This window comes from Scleropages formosus, chromosome 25 (assembly GCF_900964775.1).
Source record: "Scleropages formosus chromosome 25, fSclFor1.1, whole genome shotgun sequence".
NCBI classification, from domain to species: domain Eukaryota; kingdom Metazoa; phylum Chordata; class Actinopteri; order Osteoglossiformes; family Osteoglossidae; genus Scleropages; species Scleropages formosus.
In genome coordinates this window covers 2,318,366-2,344,645 of record NC_041830.1, presented here as the reverse complement: position 1 = coordinate 2,344,645, position 26,280 = coordinate 2,318,366, and the positions used below count along the sequence as shown (strand labels likewise).

The 26,280-nt window shown below is 44.6% G+C and overlaps 1 protein-coding gene across 2 annotated transcripts; it reads left to right on the top strand.

The window, feature by feature from the left end:
- Nucleotides 1–19: 19 nt before the first annotated feature.
- On the top strand, nt 20–25,306 carry ampd1 (adenosine monophosphate deaminase 1 (isoform M)). 2 transcript variants are annotated; one of them, XM_018742101.2, is made up of 16 exons: nt 20–167; nt 11,616–11,618; nt 13,298–13,469; nt 13,791–13,956; nt 14,318–14,483; nt 14,705–14,924; nt 15,036–15,165; nt 19,333–19,527; nt 20,682–20,813; nt 20,903–21,066; nt 22,688–22,814; nt 22,895–23,058; nt 23,485–23,605; nt 24,481–24,654; nt 24,744–24,854; nt 25,037–25,306. In XM_018742101.2, exons 1-16 carry the CDS (start codon nt 146–148, stop codon nt 25,190–25,192), a joined length of 2,223 nt encoding a protein of 740 aa, XP_018597617.1. In that variant the 5' UTR covers nt 20–145; the 3' UTR covers nt 25,193–25,306. The 2 variants fall into 2 exon arrangements, with proteins under 2 accessions (XP_018597617.1, XP_029105043.1); XM_029249210.1 differs by lacking the exon at nt 11,616–11,618.
- The last annotated feature ends 974 nt before the right edge of the window (nt 25,307–26,280 follow it).

Sequence of the window (26,280 nt, the reverse complement as noted above, 5' to 3'; positions counted from 1 at the left end):
GCTCTGGTTACATATGAGGGGCTTGGGCAGAGGGGCACATCCACACTAGTGAACTGGACCTTTCTGCATTGCAACATTGCAGTAGCCTGTCGTCCCAGCGGCCAAGCGCCATTCCGAGTGTCCCGCACCCTTGTCTGCTGTCAACATGCCTCGCGTGAAAATGCCAGGTAAGTTGTTGGTACCTGCATGTATGGCTGTCTCCAAGGACCAGGGTTCCACTCTTCTTCCTATATGTGATGCAGCTACCCCTCAGACCCACTGTATGGGTCTGGGAATCATGTGCTTTATCTTGTAATAGTTGGCTGTTTTAGTTTCAATCAGTAAAATAATTTTAATACATTTGTTTGCTTTTCTGACCTTGTGGCCTTTGTGCCCCTTTGAAGTTTTATTTTATGTTGAACTTTAGGGTTACCCTTATACAGTATTTACATTTATTCATTTAGCTGATGCTTTTCTCCAAAGTGACTTAAAATGTTAGTTACAATTATTTACCCATTTATGGAACTGGGTAATTTTATTTTTTTTTAATGGAGCAATTTAGGGTTAGTCCCTTGCTCAAGGGTGCTACAGGCAGAGGTGGGGACTGAACCTATGACCTTTGGATCCAAAGGCAGGGGTTCTGAACACTCCATTGAATGTGCTGTGTGTAACCTACAAAATGTCAGGGGTACTGTGAGAAACTGGACCCATGTCACTTTGTCAGGTATTAAAAGTATGTTTCCTGTGAGTATAAATACAACGGTAACTTGTACTGCTGGAATATGCTAAGTACCGTGTTCCTCAAAGCTCTGCAACACTAATAATTACCGTGAAGAAGAGACACACAATTGCAGAGCGAATATCTTTTTTGCTTTTTTCAATGGAACAAATTGCAGATACACTATTTCGTTTCCAGCCCAATATAAATGAGTGAATGCATAAAAAAGCTGTAGAAATGATATTAGGCTGGAATTAAATGTTGTGATGCCTTTTCTGTCACCTGTGCTTGGTTCTCATTCCCAGTGTTTAGCTTGTACACTTATTTCTAAGTGGCCAAATGTGAGAATGTGGAGAGGCCTGCTGGACTCTTGCTGGACACACTGGTTAAAGTTAAGTAGGTGGGCTGATGGGACAGTCCTTTGCTTCTGGGCATCAGAATCTTCGGGGAATAGTGGATTACATGACATCTTGCAGCATAAACGCCATATGTGTCAATTCCATAGCTCAAAAACTTCAGGATGGAAAGGGTAGTGGTTGCAGAAGAAGGATTATGAGAGAGGAAGGGAAGATGTACAAGATGTCGTGAGAGAAGTGGTGTCTCAGCAGTGTAGTTTGACACCCACAGCCACTCAGCAAATTCCCAGAGATCAAATATCAGGGCTCTGGTAATGAAGACCTTCAGTCACACTTAAGAAGATGGAGCTCTGACCTCCTCATGGTCAAGGTAATAAAGCAATATCAAAGGTTAAAAATCTATTCTAAAATATTATCACACCAACTTTACTAGCAGGTACTCACTATACCTCAATATACTGTGGCATGAACTCCAGAATTATTGGCACCTTTGGTAGAGATGAGCAGAAAAGGCAATAAAAATGTTTTCAGTGTTCATTAGCTTGATGTTACGAAGTATGAGAGAAATGTAATATTTCTCTCAGGTGAAAAGGTGTGTAGTAGCAGGAGCAGTCGGACTGTGTACCAAACATGGCTACAACTTCTCTATTGCCATTAGACCGAAAATCTGTAAAGCGGGAGACTGTGTACCTGTGGGGTATACCTGTACTACATTCTGTACTGGGCTTACATTACCCAAGGGGACAGATAGATGTAACACAAGATGCAATTAAATTCCATGAAGAGAGCCCTTACGTTGCTTTGCTTCATGTCATTAAAATTCTGAAGAGGTTTGAGAAGGAAGTCTTTAGACCCCCGACATTAAATTAATCAAACTGCTTTATGCTGAAAGTGTGTATACTGTATATCCCAGAAGTCCTAGTTCTGTAGCAACAGTTCACAGCTTCCCACCGTTGATCTGTTTCCATTCCATGGTTAAGGTTCCCTGACCGGTAGGGGTCAAGAACCTAACCCTAACCCCTTAATACAATTGCGATTCCTACAAAGATCCATCCATCCATCCATCTTCCTCCGCTTTATCCGGGGCCGGGTCGCGGGGGCAGCAGTCCGAGCAGAGTCCTCCAGACTTCCCTCTCCCCGCACACCTCCTCCAGTTCCTCTGGGGGAACCCCAAGGCGTTCCCAGGCCAGCCGGGAGACATAGTCTCTCCAACGTGTCCTGGGTCTGCCCCGAAGCCTCCTCCCAGTGGGACAAGCCCGGAACACCTCCCCAGGGAGGCGTCCAGGAGGCATCCGGAACAGATGCCCGAGCCACCTCAACTGGCTCCTCTCGATGCGGAGGAGCAGCGGCTCTACTCCGAGCTCCTCCCGGGTGACTGAGCTCCTCACCCTATCCCTAAGGGTGCGCCCAGCCACTCTGCGGAGGAAACTCATTTCTGCCGCTTGTATCCGCGATCTCATTCTTTCGGTCATGATCCAGAGTTCATGACCATAGGTGAGGGTAGGAACGTAGATCGACCGGTAAATTGAGAGCTTCGCCTTACGACTCAGCTCCCTCTTCACCACAACAGACCGGTACAATGACCGCATTACTGCGGACGCCGCACCGATCCGTCTGTCGACCTGCCGCTCCATTTTTCCCTCACTCGTGAACAAGACCCCGAGATACTTAAACTCCTCCACTTGAGGGAGCAACTCCCCCCTAACCCGGAGGGAGCAATCCACCTTTTTCCGACTGAGAACCATGGCCTCGGATTTGGAGGTGCTGATTCTCATCCCCGCCGCTTCGCACTCAGCTGCAAACCTCACCAGTGCACGCTGCAAGTCTTGACTTGATGAAGCCAACAGGACCACATCGTCCGCAAAAAGCAGAGACGAGATCTCGCGGCCACCAAAACAGACACCCTCCGTTCCCTGACTGCGCCTAGAAATTCTGTCCATAAAGATAATGAACAGAATCGGTGACAAAGGGCAGCCCTGGCGGAGTCCAACATGCACCGGGAACAGGTCTGACTTACTGCCGGCAATGCGAACCAAGCTCCTACTCCGGTCATACAGGGAACGAACAGCCCGTAGCAACGAGCCCCGAACCCCATAATCCCGAAGCACCCCCCACAGGATGCCACGAGGGACACGGTCGAATGCCTTCTCCAGATCCACAAAACACATATGGACTGGTTGGGCAAACTCCCACGAACCCTCCAGCACCCTAGTGAGGGTATAGAGCTGGTCCAGTGTTCCACGGCCAGGGCGAAAACCGCATTGCTCCTCCTGAATCCGAGGTTCGACTATCGGTCGGATTCTCCTTTCCAGTACCCTGGCATAGACTTTCCCAGGGAGGCTAAGGAGTGTGATCCCCCTGTAGTTGGAACACAATCTCCGGTCCCCCTTCTTAAAAAGAGGGACCACCACCCCGGTCTGCCAGTCCAGAGGCACCGTTCCCGAACTCCACGCGATGCTGCAGAGGCGTGTCAGCCAAGACAGCCCCACAACATCCAGAGACTTGAGAAACTCGGGGCGGATCTCATCCACCCCCAGAGCCTTGCCACCGAGGAGTTTTTTGACTACCTCAGCAACTTCAGCCAGGGTAATGGACGAGTCCCCCTCCAAGTCCCCAGCCTCAGCTTCCTCTACGGAAGGCGTGTCGGAGGGATTGAAGAGATCCTCAAAGTACTCCTTCCACCGCCCGAGAACATCCTCAGTTGAGGTCAGCAGCGCACCACTTCCACTGTAAACAGTGTTCGTGGAACACCGCTTCCCCCCTCTGAGTCGCCGGACGGTTTGCCAGAATCTCTTTGAGGCCGACCGAAAGTCTTCCTCCATGGCCTCACCGAACTCCTCCCAAGCCCGAGTTTTTGCCGCGGCGACTGCCAGAGCCGCGCTCCGTTTGGCCCGTCGGTACCTGTCAGCTGCTTCAGGAGTCCCATGAGCCAGCCAGGCCCAATAGAACTCCTTCTTCAGCTTGACGGCATCCCTTACTTCCGGTGTCCACCACCGTGTTCGGGGATTGCCGCCGCAACAGGCACCGGAGACCTTATGGCCGCAGCTCCGAACCTCCGCACCGACAATGGAGGAGCGGAACATAGTCCATTCGGACTCAATGTCCCCCACCTCCCTCGGGACCTGGTTGAAACTCTGTCGGAGGTGGGAGTTGAAGACCTCTCTGACAGGGGCCTCCGCCAAACGTTCCCAACAGACCCTCACTATGCGTTTGGGCCTGCCAGGTCTGTCCAGCTTTTTCCCCCGCCATCGAATCCAACTCACCACCAGGTGGTGATCAGTTGACAGCTCAGCCCCTCTCTTCACCCGAGTGTCCAAGACATATGGCCGAAGGTCAGAAGAAACGACTACAAAGTCGATCATCGACCTCCGACCTAGGGTGTCCTGGTGCCAAGTGCACTGATGGACACCCTTATGCATGAACATGGTGTTCGTTATGGATAAACCGCGACTAGCACAGAAATCCAATAACAACTCACCGCTCGGGTTCAGATCAGGGAGGCCGTTCCTCCCAATCACGCCCCTCCAGGTATCACTGTCGCTGCCCACGTGGGCGTTAAAGTCCCCCAGTAGAACGACAGAGTCCCCAGTGGGAGCGCTTTCCAGCACGCCCCCCAGGGACTCTAAAAAGGCCGGGTACTCTACACTGCCGCTAGGCGCATAAGCACAAACGACAGTGAGAGACCGTTCCCTGACCCGAAGGCGTAGGGAGACGACCCTCTCATTCACCGGGGTAGACTCCAACACATGGCGGCTGAACTGGGGGGCTATTAATAAGCCCACACCAGCCCGCCGCCTCTCACCTTGGGCAACGCCAGAATAGTGGAGAGTCCACCCCCGATCGAGTAGAGTGGTTCCAGAACCCAAGCTGTGAGTGGAAGTGAGCCCGACTATATCTAGACGGTATCTCTCGACTTCCCGCACCAGCTCAGGCTCCTTCCCCGCCAGTGAGGTGACATTCCAAGTCCCAAAAACCAGAGTTGGCGCCCGAGGTTTGGGTCGGCCGGGCACTCGGCCCCGACCACCGCCCAAATCACAACGCACCGGCCCCTTACGGTTTCTCCGGCAGGTGGTGAGCCCACCGAAGTCCTACAAAGATATTCACAGAAAACTGCCAGCAATAGGAAGTCACAAAGTGCTCTGAGGACCCCCCCCCGAAGAGGACAGATATTTATGTCCAGAGAGACCCATGTCTCATGGTTGAGGCTCATGAAGCAATCAGGTTTAAGACAAAAGAAACTTCAATAAAATATGAGAAGTAGAAGATACGGTATGAACCCAAATACACAGAGGAGTGATTTAGGGCTCACGGGGAGTCGATCGCAGGTGTCTTGGCACCACGGCCCACAAATGTAAACTAGGTGCTGGACTAGTAATACAGAACGAGTCAGGGTTGTTCAAAGAAAATGTTGTGCTCAACGGACCAGAGTTCCACCCACAAAGAACTTTCCAGAGGCTTCCATACACAAACACACATGTGAATAATAGGTTCTCTTAATGCAACGTAATGACGGTCAGTGAGGATCGTCATTTTAGGTTTGAAGTCTTGTTCCTTCAAACTTTTCAGGTCATTGTTTGTGGTCATGCAGCTCGATGCTGAAATGACCTTCCTCAAGTCTGAGCAAATATTTGTTGCAGGTCCACCATCCCCTTCCGCTGGTCCTTATTCTCACTGAGAATGAAGTGAAATAAGGTGAAATAACCCCCTCAGTGGTGTCAGTCTGGCTGTTTTCTGGCTAGTTATATTGTTTTAACCTCTACATTACCCTGTATGTTGCCATAGCAACACGGACTGCTATCATAAATAAAGCCTTATTCTCATGATGAGATTAAGATCATGTCATGTCAAGGGTTATTCAATAATATTACAGTTCCTCTACAGTAATGTCATAGTGTGTGCACACTGTACGCTGTGAAAGACATAGGCAGCAATTTTATTAACTTCATTTCTTTATATCATAAATGTCCATGAGCCAAATTATGAAGATATGTCATAGAGATATTGAAATGAAAGTGCAGAAGCGATTGGGAAAGGCTGCAAAGGCACACACACACACACACACACACACACTTTCAGAACCGCTTGTCCCATACGGGGTCACGGGGAACCGGAGCCTACCCGGTAACACAGGGCACAAGGCCGGAGGGGGAGGGGACACACCCAGGACGGGACGCCAGTCCATCGCAAGGCACCCCAAGCAGGACTCGAACCCCAGACCCACCGGAGAGCAGGACCCGGTCCAACCCACTGCGCCACCGCACCCCCCTCGCCACCATGCCACCTATGGATAATTCATGGAATGAATTAAACCAAGGGGGTGCGGTGGCGCAGTGGGTTGGACCGCAGTCCTGCTCTCCGGTGGGTCTGGGGTTCAAGTCCCGCTTGGGGTGCCTTGTGGCGGACTGGCGTCCCGTCCTGGGTGTGTCCCCTTCCCCCTCCGGCCTTACGCCCTGTGTTGCCGGGTAGGCTCCGGTTCCCCGTGACCCCGTAAGGGACAAGCGGTTCTGAAAGTGTGTGTGTGTGAATTAAACCAGTTACATGAGTAAGGGGAGTAGTTCTTGGCAATTATGCTTTTAAGCTTTAAAATGCTCTAAATGTTCTTTTTCTCAATTAATTCTGTATTATTTTCTTCAATGTTTCTAAATTGTTCATGCTCAGTGTTTTAATGCACTCCCCTTTAAAACCAATGAAGTTACTTTTACTGCAAGCAATAAAAACACACACCTTTACAATGACACATCTTCTTCTATGGATGTTATTGGCCAGTGTCAGTCGACAGTTTTCCGGTAAAACCATTCAGGTAACTTTTACTGTGAACCAACAGCAAAAGCTTCTCAGTGTTGACTGATTTCGTCTGTTGGTACAAGTGGCCACTGCTGGCTGTCAGTTATACTTTTCCTCTTACCTAGTCAAGTATAGTCACAATTTTCACCTCTAACTCCTAAAGACAGGACAATTTTAAAATTTCTGTAATTATCTGCACTCTCAGTTTGGGAGACTGAGAAACACAGTGGAATGTAATGATTTAGCTTCTTTCTTTAGTGTGAAAATCAATTTTTATGAAAAAAACAGTTACTTTGTTATTTAGCCAACACCTTTGTCCAAGGGGACTTGCATCACTTTATCCAATTTTACAACAGGGTATTTATAGTGGATCGTTTCAGGGTAAGTGCATTAATCAAAGGTAATAGGACAGTGATGTGAAATGAGTTCAAACCGGTTGTCATGCCTCCGAGGCTACCCTCCGTCACATGGCCAGGTGACATTTGTCACCTATATAACGCAAATGTGTCAATGATATACTGGGTTAACATGGTTTCTTTGCGGAGAGACCAGTTAGAGTTTATTGTTCACCAATCAAAGTTTTCTTCTCCCCAATCAGAGTTTACTGCTGAATTCAGTACTGCCTTGACAACCTAGCTCATGAGCAGAGTAACTTACGTCAAAGCTCTGAGAAAATGGGACAAAGTTTAATGTTAAGAATAAACATCTTACTGACATTTTCATCTTTGTTTATTATCTCCACTTTCATCTCCATGGTAACAAAAAGCTGCTTCTTACTGGTGCTATAACAGTCACCTCCATTCAGGGACAAGCGCTGCAAACACTGTGGAGGTCTTGAGTTAAGCTGGTCCCACACTTCTGTTCAGTATGGGTGAGTTTTATTGACACAGGTCAATGCAGGTTGTGTTTACAGACCATTACAGAACATTAAGAAAGAAAATTCACATCTATTTGGAAAAAAGAGAAAAAAATTATCTTAAAATTTCTAATGCGACCATCCAAGCTGCAAGTTTATTGTCGGGATATTGGTGGTCTGACAAATTGTATTTTACTTACATCTACTAGTATTATATTGTTTGCAAGTTAGTGTTACAATTAAACATGTCGTTTTACAACTGAGGTCTAAAAGATTTACAAACATCAAAAAGACGTGTTAACATCAGTTCATATATTCATCTTTCATAGCTTGTAAACTAGTCGCAAGATTTATAAGGGCAATATAGGTCTTTTGAAGGTTAACTTTAATTTCGTTTTGAAAAATGGGTTTGATGCCTAACTCTACTTGCTATTTCTTGTAATTAACATTGAATTTAAGTTTCAAAGACGTTTTTCTAGTTTTGTAATATTGCTGGAAAATTTTTTCTACTTAGTCCACTTCCTTTTTGTTACTGACACACCATTTCGTCCCACTGGGCCCAGAAATAAGGTCCTGTGTGAGGCTATACTTACTACACATTAACTCTAATCTTGACCCTAAAAGCCATACTGACATCCACCCAACCACCCTAACCCTACAGGGTGTCCTGGCCACACCTTGACTCTTTCTCATCTTAAGGTGGGCATTTAAATAAGCAATCTGGCCCCACAGCAAACAGAAATCTGTTTACGGTTACTAGATACGTGTGTTATGGAGAAGTCACTGTTAGTGTTAGAGTTCTCCGTTCTTTGCGTGCCAGTTATCCTGCACTGCTAGGCCTACCCAGCAAAAATCCAAGGGGAGATGAAATCAAGTGTGACTAGTGCAGCTGCTGGCTGGCAGATCACCCAAAATTTAAAGGGCTGCAGTGCCAGTCACCGGTGGGTGATCCCTGTGTTGGAAAACCCCATGGAGGCGTTACTGGTTTACCTCCTCATGAACATCTAGTTGTTGTTTTGAGATCATGGTCAGCAGGTGTTTCATTGCATTCCGGTTCTCTGCTCGCATTGCTTTCAAGAGTAACTGGGTCAATGAGGTAGAGTAGAGGCAATTTGGGTCTTTTCGAGTCCGAGAATTCAGCATCACCGTCCTGATTCTTCACCTTAGATAATGCTTGGGTCTGTTGAACTAAAATGCAGGTTCATAAGAGCATGGGATGAGAACATGGTCTGGGAAAAAGGAAGAGCAACAGGCAGTAAAGACACTGAACTTCAGAACTGTCACTTCTGGTTTCTCTCTCCTTCAGTGAGCCATTTGTCACTAAGCCACAGGTTCAAACAGTCAATTGGAAGCCATGGCAACTAGTACAATAATTAAGTACATTCCCATTAGTGAGGTGTGGCAACTAGATGCCGCTGTTTGTTTACAGCAACTGGGCACAGCTATTGGTATCTTCCCTCCCCGACAGTGCTTCAAAGGAGCATGACTATCCTGAAGTAGGTTCCGGGACCAACTGTCCTAGAGAACCGAAGATACAACAGCACAGTACCCTGAAGTAGTAACAGGACAATGCTGGCAGTTGTTCAAATTCTTCTTCTTATGCCTTCCACCCCTCCTGGGGCATAAGCTGCCAACAAGGGCTCTCCAGGCATCCCTAAGAGCTGAGATGTCATGAAGTCTCCTTGTTGGCATTTCTGTAGCTGGCAAGGTTTGTACGGTGTGGGGTAGCTACCCCCTTGCCCAGCTCTCCTTTCTCAGCCAGGTTTGGGACTGACCATGGCAGAGTTAGTTGTTCAAACGGTCATCCTTATAAGGGACCAAGGAACAGATCCCGAGCTAGCAGCCAGCAAAGTGTATTCCCAGCAACGCCTTAGTCATTTTCGTCTTGTTCTTTAATGATTAATGTCACCCCTTTTACCTCCTTCCTGTCTTACTCTGGTGAAAAAATGGCCTTTGGTCCAGCTGAGGAAGACTGTAAGTATGAACAGTCTAGAGAAATCATAGCATGAGATGGAGTGGTGTGGAACACCAGCAGAGAAAGGACAACAATATTCATTCTTTCTTTCATTGTTCACTCACTTTCCATGGCTCAGGATGACATGCTGGCCAAATTGGGGAAAAATGAAAGAACAATGATCTCGCAATATCTTCTCCACAGGAACTACATGAGAGCTCTGGATAGGAATGTTTGTTTGATTCCAGACCTCTAAAACTCCACAAACAAGATTCAACATGCAGACCTGTCTGTCTTGTTTGGTCTCAGTAGCAAAGTTCGGATTCGATGAATTCCACTTTGTCGATAGATCACTGAGTCATGCATTTTCTTGGCATGGGATGGGATTTACAAGTCCCTTGCCTGTGGAAACAAACATCTGATGTCTGCATGGAGTTATTTCATAAACCCAATATGCACATCATAGATGTATGAATCCACTTTAGACACTTGATTTCCCTCATTCCTTTCAAAAGTTCCTTTTCTTTATTATTCTTACTCCCAGCTTAAGGCATGAACACAAATGGAACACAAATTTCAGTTATTCCCAAAAAAAGACTTTAACTCTATCCGAAAACATATACACATGTACATTGATCAGCCACAACATTAAAACCTCTGACAGGTGAAGTGAATAATATTGATTATCCTGTTACAATGGCATCTGTCAAGGTGTTGGGATGTATTAGGCAGCAAGTGCACAGTCAGTCCTTGAATTTCATGTGTTGGAAGCAGGAAAAACTGGCAAGTGTAAGGATCTAAGCGACTTTGACAAGGGCCAAATTGTGAGGGCTAGACAACTGGGTCAAGGCATCTGAAAAACGGCAGGTCTTGTGGGGAGTTCCCGGTATGCAGTGGTTAGTACCTGGCAGAAGTGGTCCAAGGAAGGACAACCACTGAACTGGCAATAGGGTCATGGGCACCCAAGGCCTTAGGTCCGGGCATTCATGTCGATATTACTTTGACACGTACGACCTACCTAAAGATTGTTGCAGACCACGTACACCCCTTCATGTCAACGGTATTCCCTGATGACAGTGGCCCTGCCACACTGCAAAAATTGTTCAGGAATGGTTTGAGGAACATGACAAAGAGTTCAAGGTGTTGACTTGGCCTCCAAATTCCTCAGATCTCACTCCGATCGGGCGTTTGTGGGCTGCGCTGGAAAAACAAGTCTGATTCATGGAGGTCCCACCTTGCAACTTGCAGGACTTAACAGGATCTGCTGCTAACATCTTGGTGCTAGATACCACAGGACACCTTCAGAGGTCTTGTGGAATCCATGCCTCAATGGGTCAGAGCTGTTTTGGTGACATGAGGGGGACCTACACAATATCACACACACATTTTCAGAACCGCTTGTGCCATACGGGGTCACGGAGCCTAACCCGGCAACTCAGGGCATAAGGCTGGAGGGGGAGGGGACACACCCAGGACGGGACACCAGTCCATCACAAGGCACCCCAAGCGGGACTCAAACCCCAGACCCACCGGAGAGCAGGACTGTGGTCCAACCCACTGCGCCACCGCACCCCCTACACAATATCAGGCAGGTGGTTTTAATGTTGTGGCTGATCGGTGTATGTACATAATAATTTATAAATGACGGTTAGGGTTAGCTAAGCAGTGAACCTACATTAAATAAGATATAAAAGAAATGGTAACACCTTCTCATTATCAGTTTAGCACTGTAGCTACCCATCCATTCACCCAATAGTCTTGCTCACCTGATATGGCTTTGACTCCAGTGCATGAATTTGTTTCTCATCTGGTTCATCCTCTAGAAGAAGGATGAAGTAGTTGACACTCTTCGAGATGATGTGTAATGGGAGCACAGCTGCTTCTGAACCCTTGTTCGTGTGTTAAAAATGACATTTTCCTTTCCTTTTCCTTGGCTGTGGTCACTCAAACCGTTGGTGGCGAAAATAGCGAGTAAGTATAACCGCAAGTTCCAGTTTTAAGGCAGCCAAAGGCATGGCAAACATGAAAAAAGGAAGAAAAGTGCTAAATTTTACCCATTTATCCATATATTCATGTGCAGTTCTCTTCAGTGGCTTAGCTACTGGTGAGGAAATGAATGGATAAATGATGAAAACAGGCAACGACGCTTTGTAGGGAATGCATGAGTTTGGGACACAAATAGGCCATCGTGATGCTTCTCCATGTGCTTTAGATCTGCTTTTTGCAACTGATGCATCTCTGATTACTGTCCACTGAATTCAGAGGCTTTGTGAGGCTGTGTGTGAGCAGAGGCCATAGGCAGAACTTCCCACTTCCCAGTGGTGTGCGTAAATACTGACGCCCTGCGGAGCTGCAGTGCCTGTGGATGTCTGTCGAATGATCAAACTAAGCTGTGTTTGTTTGTTGAAAATGCTTCAAAATCTGAAATATGACCATAGGCACAGGCATTTCCACATGTGTTCACTAAATCAAGAAGCTAGAAGGTATGGTGTTCTTCCATGCATCTGAGAAGTTTCATTCCAAAAGTGTGATGATGCTGTTTTGTGGCATTGCTGGTAAAAATCTTTCAGGAATGTTATACAGCAGCATTTCTCAAGTCACAGTGAATATGTTCATATCCAACCCAAAGGACTACATGCTGCCCATATGACATTGTTGAAACCATTTAAATCTGTGTGTTTCTGGCTTTTAATCTTCAGATAGCAACAAGTGAAAAAAATACATACTGCTGCTGCCTGAGCATAACAATGAGTGAAGTGTCTTCACACTACACACTGGTGGTTTCGTACGATAATGCAGACAATGCCGATACACAGCAATGTCTCTCCCATGGCTCACTGAATGTTTTTGGTCCATTTCATTCTGGCCTGTGGATGTATGAGAACCTTTGTGTGCCTAATCAAATGTATAGGAGATGAGTTTAGCCTGCAGTCAAAGATTTACCTCTCCTGCACTCAGTGATGGAAATGGACAAAAGAAAATAAAACTGGGATCACTGGTAAAACTACAATAAGCAGTCAATTAGTGGCCAGAAGCATTTACATTTATTCATTTAGCAGTTGTACATTTCAGAGACTAATATAAGTGCATTACATCAACAGAAGGAGTGATTGGGATGCAGACACATGATTGAGTGCAGTCAACATACTACAGTATAAACCAATGTACATTAACATGAGTAGCTGCATATAGGGTTTTTCAAAATTAAACAGATAACATAGTACAGGCTAACTGAGCATATAGGAGATCAGGAGAGAAGTGGGTCTGAAAGAGATGTGCTCCTAGACTCTTAAATGTAAAGAGATTCAGCAGTGATGAGTGGGGGGGGGGGGGGGGGTCATTCCACCACATTGGAGCCAGAACCAAGAACATTTGTGCTTTTGAACCTTTCATGCATGGGACCACTAAACAGGCAGAGGTGGAGGAGTGTGGAGGAATGTAGTGGAGGTTGAGATGTAGCAAGTTATCAGAAGCTGGCTTTCAAAATAAGGAAAGCCTGTCAGTTTTCTGGAAAAGGAGGAAGAAAATTTGCCTGAACGATGATCTGCATCACTGTATTTGTGGAGAGATGTTTCTCGGTTTAAACGTTGCATGGTATCAGACAGAGCCACTCCAAGATTGTACATATGCTTGTTGGACGCTTCTGACAGAGATGGACGACAAGATGCGCGCCTTCGCAGAGAAGGTATTTGCATCAGATGCAAAAAGTGAGGATGTGCGCGAGGAGATCTCTCTGTTTGATGTGGCCGAGGACTGCCCCATCATCCACCAACAGATGGCCCAGCACCTGCAGGAAGAAACCAAGGAGAGCACAGAGAGGCGGTGAGATATGAATGAGTCTCTATTGTCCTCTGCAAGAAAACCAACTCACTTTGGTAAAACTTAAGATAATGTGACACTGGTTATTTGAAGCTTAACCAATATCCTTCATGGAGAAGTGACATCAATCTCCTGGCAGAGATCTTGGCTGAAGTACTCATTGAAACTTTCAGATAAGCAAGTGAAACAACCCATATGGTGTAGTTATGATATGATCACAAGAGATATAGTGTTGGATAAGTTTGCTTGTAAAAAAAAAAAAAAAAAAAAAACCCCACTTAACATACCCCAGCTCTAATTACTCCTGCTCTCTGTTATATGCAGTAAGAGGCTTCTCCAACGTGCTAGATCCCTTAGCATGTCAACAGTCCCTACTGACGTGCCATTTTCAGGGGCACCGATGTCCCCTTTGCCAGAGGTAGACACACCCACTTACCTGGAGGTACCTGAATTCCAGAGGGTGGCCATCCTTGGGGACTATGCTGCTGGGGTATGTGGAGGCTCTGTGTTCATCCTGCATTTAATATCTTCTTCCTGCCACCTTTGCATGCTCTTTTATCCAATTGTTATGCGCATCATGTTCCCGTCATCTTGCCCTTTACTTTTGCAAATGTAATTTTTCAGTGTTCCTTGTGTAGAGGTTTCACTAAGCCCATTGTTCAGTCCCATCACCCCAGCCCTTGTTTTTACACAAAACTCCACAATCCCCCCGAAAAGCTTCTTTTGAAGCAAGCTTTGATTTCAGAGATGCGCCAAACTTACTCTAGTCTGTGATCACTGCTACTCAACACCACCATCTGGTGGGTTTCTTTGCTCCTCACTGCCTTCTCTCTATCCTTTTAAATCCTTAGGTGACAATGGATGATTTTGAGATATCCTGCAAGGGCCTGTATCGTGCCCTGTGCATCAGAGAGAAATACATGCGCATGGCCTACCAGCGCTTCCCCATGATCACTTCGCAATACCTGCGCTTAATTGAGGGTCATGAGTGGAGACCTGAGGACCAGGTGCTGCCAGGTATGTGGACTGGGGGTTGGTAGAACTATTCCTTCTTACATAAATTTTAGAAAAGGGTTCTTTAGTGATGGAGTGGACCAGCGATATGGATTTCATGAACATATTACCCATGCAGTCAAACATCTTTTTATGCCCTTCATCAGACAGATATGGCTATTGGTGGACATGCTGCTTTTCAAGACAGTAGTTTCACACAACATGTGTACATGTTTGTATGTCAGTTTTTACACCTCCACCCAAAGAGGGTGATGACCCCTTCTGCACGAAGGACCTGCCTGAGAACCTGGGTTATGTGGCACACATGCACCATGGCGTCATCCATATCTACAAAACGGAGGCAGATGCAGATGATCACAAACCCATTGACTTGCCCATTATTGACTATGACACCTTCATTGACGACATGAACTTCCTCATTGCTTTAATTGCTCAAGGCCCTGCGTAAGTCCTCCGCCGCTGATCAAAGCCTTGTATTTTGATACTTTGTTGCATCCAAGCATGTTGTATCACCTAGTACATCTGACCTTTCTTATTTGCTCCTGTGGGTTGCAGGAAGACCTATTCCCATCGGCGCCTGAAGTTCCTCCTGTCTAAGTTCAATGTGCATGAGATGCTGAATGAAATGGAAGAGATGCGTGAGCTGAAGAACAACCCTCATAGGGACTTCTACAACTGTAGGAAGGTAAAGCATTTAACAAATGAAATTGGTCAGTCAAGAGTTAAGCTCTGAAGGGTTCCTAACCCTCAAGTAAAGAAAGCAAATAAGAGCAGTAAAGGTCACCTCAACCATTTTTTTGGGATGATGGCTTGGCCATCAAGTGAACCCTGACTTGTAACAACCACTCTTATGGTTTGCTAGGTAAGGGATGAAGGCAACTGGTTTGCCTTTGCCTTCTTCCATGCGTGTCTGGGGGTACAAACATGGGGAGAAACATGCAAACTCCACACAATCTGAACAGGACTCAAACCCCACACCCACTACACAGCTAAGGAGCCTATGAGGTTCTAATATTGCCCACTGTGCAACTGCATCCCAACAACCATTTTCATTACCGTCTTCAAATCTCAAAGGATTTTCCAAAAGATTTTAAGTGAATGTTTCCCTGTTACCACAGGGGCTTGAGTGTTTATTTCACCCTAATATTTGAATCAAAAATGCAAATTTGAATTTGCATTTTCACAATTCACCTTAGTGTCAACCTTTTCAAATTGTACAGAATGTAGAATGCTGCTGTTTTGCAATAGTATATGCTCCCAATATTACTGTCAACAAAATACAAAATCCATAATGCAAAAAATGGACAAATGTCTTTAAAAGTGGTAAAAGGTATAGGCTACCTAACACCAGTAAAAGATGAAGCTATAAGAATTTGATAATGCAACAAAAATACTGTCAACGGGGGTGAAATCTACAATATGTCACATGAAAGTGGTTGGTGGAAACACACAGGCATTATGTCAGTTATGTTCTCAACAGCAATGTTGATATTTTTGGAGGGAAACCACCTCTGGGTAAACATTCATTCAAGACACACAGGAAAAGATGTTATACCCTGTGCGTATTTTTCAACGGCTGCACACAAGGACCCAGTCCACCTACCACCCTACAACCACAGAGAAGAACACCCAGCATAACCAACATACATCTTCATGCCTTAAAACCAAGACACTTAACTGACCTAACCCACCCACCAAACAAACTAATCCCATCAACAAAATCCAAACCAATAAACCAGATTTAATGCACCAACAAATAACCAAAATCAAGCCTAACTGACTAATACAAAACACCAAGCCACACCCACCAACAAAAACACCTAAAGCAAGCCTAACCCAACAAACCAGCCATCCAGCCAACCCACTCACAATAACCAACCACCAAACCACACCCAACAAATCAAAACCTACAGACCACAGCACAACCAGTAACAGAAACCAATCAAGCCTACTTCCACCAACACAAACTAACCAACAAACCACACAGACCGGGTCTAAAACGTCAGCTCAAAACCATCCACCAATACCACCGGCAAAACCAAGCCTAACAACCAACCAACCAACCATCAAACCACACCCACCAACAAAAACCAAACCAACAAACCAAGTCTAACCCACCCACACAAAAACCCAACAAACCACATTCACATCTGATCCATCACCAAACCAAAGCTAACCAACAACACAAAAAACCATCAACCAACCCCAACAAAGCCGAATCAACAGACCAAGCCTAACTCACCAACCAACCCAACAAACCACACCAGCCGGGCACCAAAATGACTATGGTTATCAAGTGGGCACCTCCCTTCATTGGTGTTTTTTGTTGAATTAGGCACATGACACCTCCAGAAAGTTCAACAGTGCAATCCAGCATGACAGACGCACCCCTCTCCACACACATGTTCGATACCCTTCACCCTCAACAACTACCGCAACCCCGGTAACTCAACCAGCTAAACCACATATCTTCTAACCATACCTGCTACCAAACCAACTGCAAATGTGCCACTCCACAAATTTAAACTATCCTACTTAAGGCCACACCTCCTTAAATTATCACCAGCTGCCCTCCATTACTCATCACCTGCCACTAATTTTCCACCATCACACTCCCTCCAGCCTGTAATCCCAACTACCCTGCTCTCTTTTCAACCATAACCACTGACTTGCCTTCTCTGCTCCCTCAGACAGCTTCTTCACCATTGCCTTTAATATCAAGCTCCCCCAACAACACTGTAGCTGATTTTGCCACAAACGCTCTAACACCAACCTCTACTGGCCTCACATGAGCCCGCCAACCACGGTCCCTCGCCCCTGCCACCAGATCAGCATACTTTAACAGTTTCCGCTCGTATGCTTCCCCAATAGCATCCTCAAACGGCACTGTTAACTCTACAAAGTACACTGTACACTCACCCTCCGAATATAACACCATGTCCGGCCGCAGTGAAGTAACAGCAATGACCTGCGGAACCTGGAGCTGCTTGCCCACGTCAGCCAACAACTTCCAGTCCAGTGCGTTACCCCACCTACCAGGGCACGTCTGTCCTTGTATAGTGATACTCTTTCCTGCCCGCACAAAATCAATTGCTCTAGCTGACCTGCCAACAGGCAGAGAATTAACAACTCGCCGCTTACTCTCAACCACACCTGCTAAACATCTAAGAACCCGATTATGGCGCCACGTATAGCGCCCCTGCCCCAAACTAATCTTACACCCTGACAAAATGTGTCTCAGTGTTGCCACACCACCACACAACTTACAAGAACCATCGCAACCTGCCCATTGCTTAACAGTCTGTGGCGTTGGTAGAACGTCATAAGTTGCTCCAACAATAAACTTAAGGCAACTCACCTCCATCGTCCACACATCTTGCCAGTGCAACTTCCTCCTCTCCACACCTTCCCAGTTCACCCACTGACCCTGCTTCACCAATGCGACCGCCTTTGCACGCCTCACCTCCTCTTCCTGCCCTCGGACCTGCTCAACAACCAACCGGCGTCTGTCTGCCTCCAGGGCAGCATTCCACATAAATAACTTTATTATGTATCCAGCTCTCCACATCTCATCATTATTTCCTGTAAAAGTACTGGGATTCATCACCACAAACATTTCAATCAAATACCAAACATGGCTGTTCTGCAAATTTATGTACAATCTGACTTGTGTATTTTGAGTATTTCCAAAGTTCTGGAACACAATGAGTCGGAGAATCTGACAAATCTTCTTGTCACTCAAGTCTTAAATTTCAGTGCAGCTTAATTATTTCTGAGATTTAGTGGAAACCAGCAGGACAAGTTGAGGTTCAATGCAAGGCCGTCCTTGAGTGTCAGTGTTAATTCAGCTACAAGTATGTTCCACTCAGTAGTAACTGACTTACTCTAAAAGATTTAGTGAACTGAGACATTGATAAAATGTGTCTTATATTTATACTCTTGTTTTTGGTGTACATGAACTTTGTACATTTAACTTTTATACAATTGCCCAATTAATTACAGTTCTGGTTTATGGACTTTCCTGAAAGCAACAAAATCTAACCTCATCAAGGAATTTAAGCCCAAATAGTTTAATTACAATTACTCATTTTAAAAAAAAAAAAAAAACTATATTACATAATCTACCAGAATTGGGAGATTTTTTTTTGACCTTATGAAATGTGCATGAAATGCTGAAATGTGGTCGCTGTAATAAATAATGACAAATTACAGTTTTTACTTGGATGTTGCCACCTCACGGTGCCTGGGTTGTTTAGCCATACGTTCAAGTCTGACAATGTGTGTGTGTGTGTGTGTGTGTGTGTGAAGATTGCATGTTATCGCAGTGCCTGTGCTGGTTTTCTCTGAGTTGCTCTGGTTTCCTCCCACAGTCCAAAGACATGCATTAAAGGTGAATTGACCACTCTAAATTGCAGGATAACTGTAGTGAAGTGAAACATTAGCATGGAGTGCATGTGGTCAAGGGCATGTGCAGTGCTAATTCTCTGTGTGTGTGTGTCTGTGGCTATCCTGTGACTGACCAGCATCCTGTCCAGGGTGTACCCCTTTCATTCCAGGATAGGATCCAGGCTGCCGCAACCCTGCGCAGGAAAAGTGGTCAATGAAAGTGGCTGAGTGAGAGTGTTTGTAGTTGAACATACTAATAATTTTCCAGAGTTCCACAAGTAGAGCCCTGTGCGCTGTGCTACATGATCTTGAACATTTAAATTGCAAATCCCGCTCCTTTTAGAAATTAAGACAAAATTTTTATTGCACAAATGATCGACCTGGTGCCGCCAACATGACACACTTTGTGTGGTTGGGAATAAGGAACGGTTCAAGAGTCCCAGCTCTGGTGATCCTGTTCACACAGGTGGACACTCACATCCATGCTGCCGCCTGCATGAACCAGAAGCACCTTCTGCGCTTCATCAAGAAGTCCTACCGTGTGGATGCCGACCGCGTGGTGCACAAGCTCAAGGGCAAAGAGGTCACAATGAAGGAATTATTTGCCTCCCTCAAACTCCACCCATATGATCTCACCGTCGACTCGCTGGATGTGCATGCTGTAAGTCTCAAACACCCTCTTGGTCCACTGGGATTAGGTAGATCGGTAGAATTAGCTCACAAAGTGCAGCCCTGAGTCACAGGGACTGAAAATCAGCACGTCATATGAGTTTGATCACTGCAAGCCTTGGCACAGTCAGTAAGTTCTAAGACTGGTTGCCATGCAAAGCTGCTATGGTTGCAGCCCATCAGTATACGTGTGTTACCTGTAATGGTACAACAGCCCTAGGGTAACACAGCAGAGTCACAGTGGCCAACCTTAGAACTTATTGACAGTATCATGTAAAAATAATACTGGCTCCTCATGTTCAGACCAGCCAAGTTACCGATTTTTCAAGCTAGAAACATCGTTCAGTTTGTTTCTTTACTGTTTACTGTGTAATATATATGTACATAAACTGCTTTAATGAACAGCACAGGGTCACAACAACATACAGGTTGAATCTGTTTTATGAATTTCTGTCTGTTGTGAAGCCAAGTGATCTGTTTTTTCCCTGCCCAGCCTGTAACTGACTGCAAAACAAACTCAGATTCAGTATAGACTGTATGATGATTTAAAGTCTCTTCCAGCATGTTTATAGCGCGTCAAATGTTCTTGACTGTTTCGATCAATAATAAGGTATAAAACGTTTCACTTGTTCATTTGATAAATCGGTCCACAAACATTATGAGACAGCGGATGCATTTCATTTATTTTTTATGAAAGTATTATTTATTATAGTTGTATCGAAACATTTTCACATAATATAATCTATAAATAAATAAAAGGACGTCTGTATTATTAAGTGTTCACTGATTGTGCGGAAAATAAAAGTGAAACCAGCAGGACGATTATAAACATTTGATGTGCTTATGTGATGAATCGGTCAGCAACTGGGATTGCAGAGGAAATTGTGAGAACTTTTTACCTTGTTTACCTAGTCCTGTTAGCTGCCTTTGACAAAGGTTTCAGCAAAGTGAATAATAGTGGAGACGGCATATTTTTTCTTTTTCAGTCATTTTAAATTAATTTTAATGTAGTTTGAAGTTAATAATCATTTGGAGTGTTTAATTATTATAGCTTTATTTGGGGTTTTTAAAGAATTTAACGTGAAAATCAAGTGACATCTGCATCAATTAGTTATTTATTAATGAACCTTCTCAACCCCGATTCAGGGCAGACAAACCTTCCAGCGATTTGACAAGTTCAACGCCAAGTACAACCCAGTGGGTGCCAGCGAGCTGCGAGATCTCTATCTGAAGACCGAGAACCACATCAACGGAGAGTACTTTGCCAACATCATAAAGGTGTCGTAATACAGCCCTGATATTCTTCTTAAATACTGACTGTGGAAAGGAAGTTAGCCCATTTGAGCTCTGCTGTCTGGCCCAAACAGGAAGTGGCGAATGACCTTGAGGAAGCCAAGTACCAGTACGCAGAGCCCCGGCTCTCCATTTACGGGTGCAATGCAAACGAATGGAACAAGCTCTCCTGTTGGTTCAACAGGCACCGTGTTTACTCCCCCAACCTCAAGTGGATGATCCAAATACCCCGAATTTAGTAGGTCTCTTTGTAGATGTGAATGTTATTTTTGTGTGTGTTTTGTATATTCAGGTCAGTCTACAGTATCCCTTGAATCTTAAATGTAAACAATCAATGCTTTCCACCTCCAATGTTTGCACCTGTCACTTCTTCTGCTGCTATTGCATGTGAAGTGAAGTACATGGAGTGAAATATGAAAATCACAATATTCATCTGTGATCCGATTTGGCATTGCTCAAGAACATTTTAAACTTTAGAGAAGAATATTCCGGAAAGAGAGTTGGAGAGTGTGGCTTTGAGATATACAGGTATCTGTCAGTTTACAAAATTAATTTGTTCCTGAAAACGGTGTAGATATTGAAACTTCAGATCTAGAAAGCCTATTTCCCATTTTTTTAAATGTGAAAAATAATAATGTATACCCAGCCCATCCAAAACCCCAAACCACACACACACATTTTCAGAACCGCCCGTCCCATACAGGGTCACGGGGAACCGGAGCCAACCCGGTTAACACAGGGCGTAAGGCCGGAGGGGGAGGGGACACACCCAGGACGGGACGGCAGTCCGTCGCAAGGCACCCCAAGGGGGACCCGAACCCCAGACCCACCGGAGAGCAGGACTGCGGTCCAACCTACTGCGCCACCGCACCCCCAACCCCAAACCAATTTTCCTAAATATCACTAGAACATTGTAAAACACCTATCAACTCATGATTTGAGCCCAATGTAAAACATTTTCATTTACATTTATTCATTTAGCAGATGCTTTTCTCCAAATTGATGTACAACAAAAAACAATACAAAAGTGCGTTACACCTGTTACTTTTGCCACCCTGCTTCCCACAGTGTGCTTGGAAAACCCAGGGCAGTTTTCTGTGTCTTCCAAAGCTCCAGGGCACTACTTTTATTGTTAATTGATCGGTTCTCCACAGGATGACCAATATTAACAAAGCAGGGATCCACTGAGGACATTGCATTTATTCTCAACAACTTTGTAAAACTACACACTGTTGCTAACATGCACATCTATACTCGCAAAACCATCAGCTAAACTTCTGCTAATTGCTCTGCCGTCCCCGCAATCATTCAATTAAACAACACACCCAATATGACAGACACACACTCCCTGTGAAATTTCATACACTTCCAATAATGCCCCACTTTCTTAAACCAACGCTCACATTTCTAACAGCAATAGACTGAGAGATCCAGATGCACCGGTTACAGTACATTACTATACTTCTGCTTCACTCATGCAATGTTCCGACTTTCAAAAAAAAAAAAAATCAAAGAGGCATTGTACCAAAGTTTAAAATAAAAGCAGTTTGTAAATTGAGGGATACCTGGACTTTGTAAAGTCTAGGGTAAGAACTGGAGAAAAGGTATGAATTTGACCCTGGCGTTCTTAATGGTTATTATAATCCTGTGTGTATGCATGTGTATGTCAGTGCATGGTAGCTTCTGTGTCTCAAGATCCTTTTTAATGTGTGCCTGTAAGTGAGATACTGTGGATGATTTGGTCGGCCCTTAACCTCCAATAACATCCACCCTTCATCTCCCTCAATCCTTCAAGAGAAATCCCCTGCTGTAATGGCAACCTCTGAACCACTACTTCACCTCTTTGTTTCCCTCCAAAGTGACGTCTTCAGAGGCAGGAACTTTGTGCCCAACTTCGGGAAGATGCTGGAGAATATCTTCCTTCCTGTTTTCCAAGCCACCATCGACCCCCATAGCAATCCTGAGCTTAGTGTTTTTCTGAGGCATGTGAGTAAGACGCAGAGGAATAAAGAATGAAAATTGATTGTAGTGAACACCTATCAGTGCGTGTTAAATTTCTCTTGCAGGTTACTGGATTTGACAGTGTGGATGATGAGTCCAAGCATAGTGGTCACATGTTCTCCACCAAGAGCCCCAGACCAGAAGAATGGGACATTGCCAAGAACCCATCCTACACCTATTACATCTACTACATGTATGCCAATGTCATGATGGTCAACCAGCTCCGCAAGTGAGTATCTGTTCTTTAATTATTTTAGTAATCACATTATGTCCTTGATACCAAATCATATTAAATGTAACTACCACCATGACAACCCTCAGTGGGAAGCAGGCAAATTGTGACTTTTTAAAAATATGTCCTAATAGTATAAAAATAGTCAGCTGTATATGAGTAACTGTGTTTCTACCGTAATGGACTGGCATCTCGTCCAGGGTGTACCGCCCTTAGCCTTGTGCCCAATAGTTCCGGGATAATCTCCAGATCACTGCAACCCTGCTTAGGACAAGCGGTTATTGAAACGGGATGGATGGATGGAGACTGACATGATGCTTTTCCATCTATATTTCTGTGGCAATGAGTTCTTTGTATGTTAGTATTTGTTTTCCTCAATGATGACACTATGTTGGTGGTGATGGATTTCTATTTGCCTTCTAGGCAGCGAGGAATGAATACTTTCCTGTTCAGACCACACTGTGGAGAAGCAGGAGCCATCACTCACCTGCTGGCTGCATTCATGACTGCTGACAACATCTCTCATGGACTGAACCTCAAGAAGGTAAACATTCTGCAACTGCACTATGTACAGGGGTTGCATCAAAAGCAGCAAGCACATTAGTTGTACCATTCAACAAAGATGTGAACTGGGAATTACTGCATGTCAGTCAGATATACAGAACTTTGTACTCTGGTTGATGCATTTTTCCATTTCAGAAGTTTGAAGATCCACTTGGGACAGAACTTCTTTGTAGCCATGTCTAAACAGTGACACGCAGCTTCCCAGGCAGTCTGAATCATTCTGATATTTTCCACTATTCTAAACTTTCCATCTCCTGGAATGCATGATGCCCTACTCCAGTCTCTTCTGCCATTTTCATGACCCTTTATGATGTTTTTCTTTGCTTTTGTTAGAGGCAGTTCATAGGTAGCCCCTATGAGGTTGAGTGGTGATTTTTGTGCTCCCACCTTTGCTTTTCCCATCTGTGTGTGGATGATGGGAATTTCCTACTTCATAAAAATTTCAGCTACTACATGTTGTTGAAACAAGATGCCTTTGTCTGCCATTTTTCTTTTCCTTAAAACACAAAAAACTAACTGAAGCAGATGATATATTTCATTCCATTGTGAGAATATAGATGGAGCTACTAATGACACCACACATTTCAGTACTGCAAGGCATTTCTGGATAACCCTTGTATTAACATGTATCAGAATATCTAAACATGTCTAGGTTGTCAAGAATATCCTTGTCATCCCTCCCTGCACAATACACACAATGTCTGGCAAAACGCTTAGTTACAACCACATGCATCCATATTTTGTTGATTTGTCCCATTACGTGATCCTTGGTACATGGCCTGCCTCTTTGATGGAAAGTCGTGTTGTGGGCTTGACATCGTAGTTTGTTTAAACAGTTTTTCTTTCCTCCTCTAGAGCCCTGTGCTACAATACCTGTACTTTCTGGCCCAAATTCCCATTGCCATGTCTCCACTCAGCAACAACAGCCTTTTCTTGGAATATGCCAAGAACCCTCTCCTGGAGTTCCACCAGAAAGGCCTGGTGGTGTCCCTGTCCACTGATGATCCCATGCAGTTTCATTACACCAAGGTGAGACCTAATGTGTCACATGTGTGTTTGTGCCTCTCACTTCTGTTTGTGAGTATGTTCAAACTACTCACCTCTGATTGCTTCTTCAGGAGCCACTGATGGAAGAATATGCCATTGCAGCCCAGGTGTTCAAGCTCAGCACCTGTGACATGTGTGAAATCTCCCGGAACAGTGTCCTCCAGAGTGCCCTGTCCCATGAGGTACTGGTCTAAGTCTAAAAAGGTCTAGGTTACTCTAATCTGGATTGTGTTCACTTTGTCTGACCACCGGCATAAAACGAATCCAGTACATTTTGGCTTATGGCATGTGTGAAGTGTAATATGATGGCCTTCTCTAGACTAGGCATTGCTTCTTCAACCTATCCATTTGGCATCTCTCTTAGGAGAAGCTCCATTACCTGGGTGATAGCTACCTAAAGGAGGGGCCTGAGGGTAATGATATACGTAAAACCAATGTAGCACAGATCCGGATGGCCTTCCGCTATGAGACCCTGTGCTACGAGCTCAACCTCATCAAGAATGGTGGCAAGTCAGAGTGAGAGCTGTCCAGTTCCAGACCCCACTTTGCTCAAATTTTAATGTTTCCATTAGCAAATCCAATTTTTGCATGGACTCTACATTCTAACAATAAAAGTCAATGAGTTAAATTAAAACGTTTTAAAATCACCTTTTTTCTCCAGGCACATACAAAACAGTATCTTTTATGTCACAAAGTACTCTTCAGATTTCTGCATAATCTTGTAAATGCATATTTTCACCTTCTGTGAACTGAAAAAATATATACTGTATATCCAGCACAAATAGCCTGAAAAGCTTTCATTTTACTGTCAGCAGCCACTGAATTGTCATTTTACTGTCAGCCATTTTTCAGTTAATAACCACATCTTTCATATACTGTACATTACTGCAGATGAATGTCTTACATTTCCTTACATTATTAAATATACCCACTGAGATGTTCTCATAATTTCCATCAGTTTGAATTCCTCCAGTGAGGGAAAATAAATATCAAACTAATCTTGTGGCTGATCAACTGTTAAGACAATACTTATCACAAAGAAGATAACCGCCAGCCTGTCAGCAACTCCTTCATCAACATCAGGGCTGTAGCAGGACTCACCCTTCAGCCTGGGAGCATCATGCTGCAGTCTGACCCTTAGTAGTACTGAACAATGAAACACAATCAATTAGTCATCATGGCATCATACACCAACCAAATATACTCCATGAGGAAAATTAAACAATGATACATATTAAACAAAGTAACACTAATGAAAAGCTAAGCATAAGCCATTTAAATTTCTACAGTTATGACATTACATGTGGATCACTGTTCTGAGGGTAACCATGACAAATGCATGCATCACTCTGTCTACGAATTGTATCTGAAACTTCGGTGTGATGGCTCTTGCCTTTTGACACCCAATTTTTGATTCACGGGAGAAAATTCTAAACAGCACTTTTCAAGCTCCAATATGGTACAGTAATGTATTTTGTTTATACACTTTTAACCTGTCAAAACAAAAGGTCTACTTCAAGTGTAAGGGCATTAAAATCACAGAGAAAAACACTAAACTGGATTTGAAACTATAAGTGGAAAAGAGAGGAAAATGAGCAAAAGCAATAT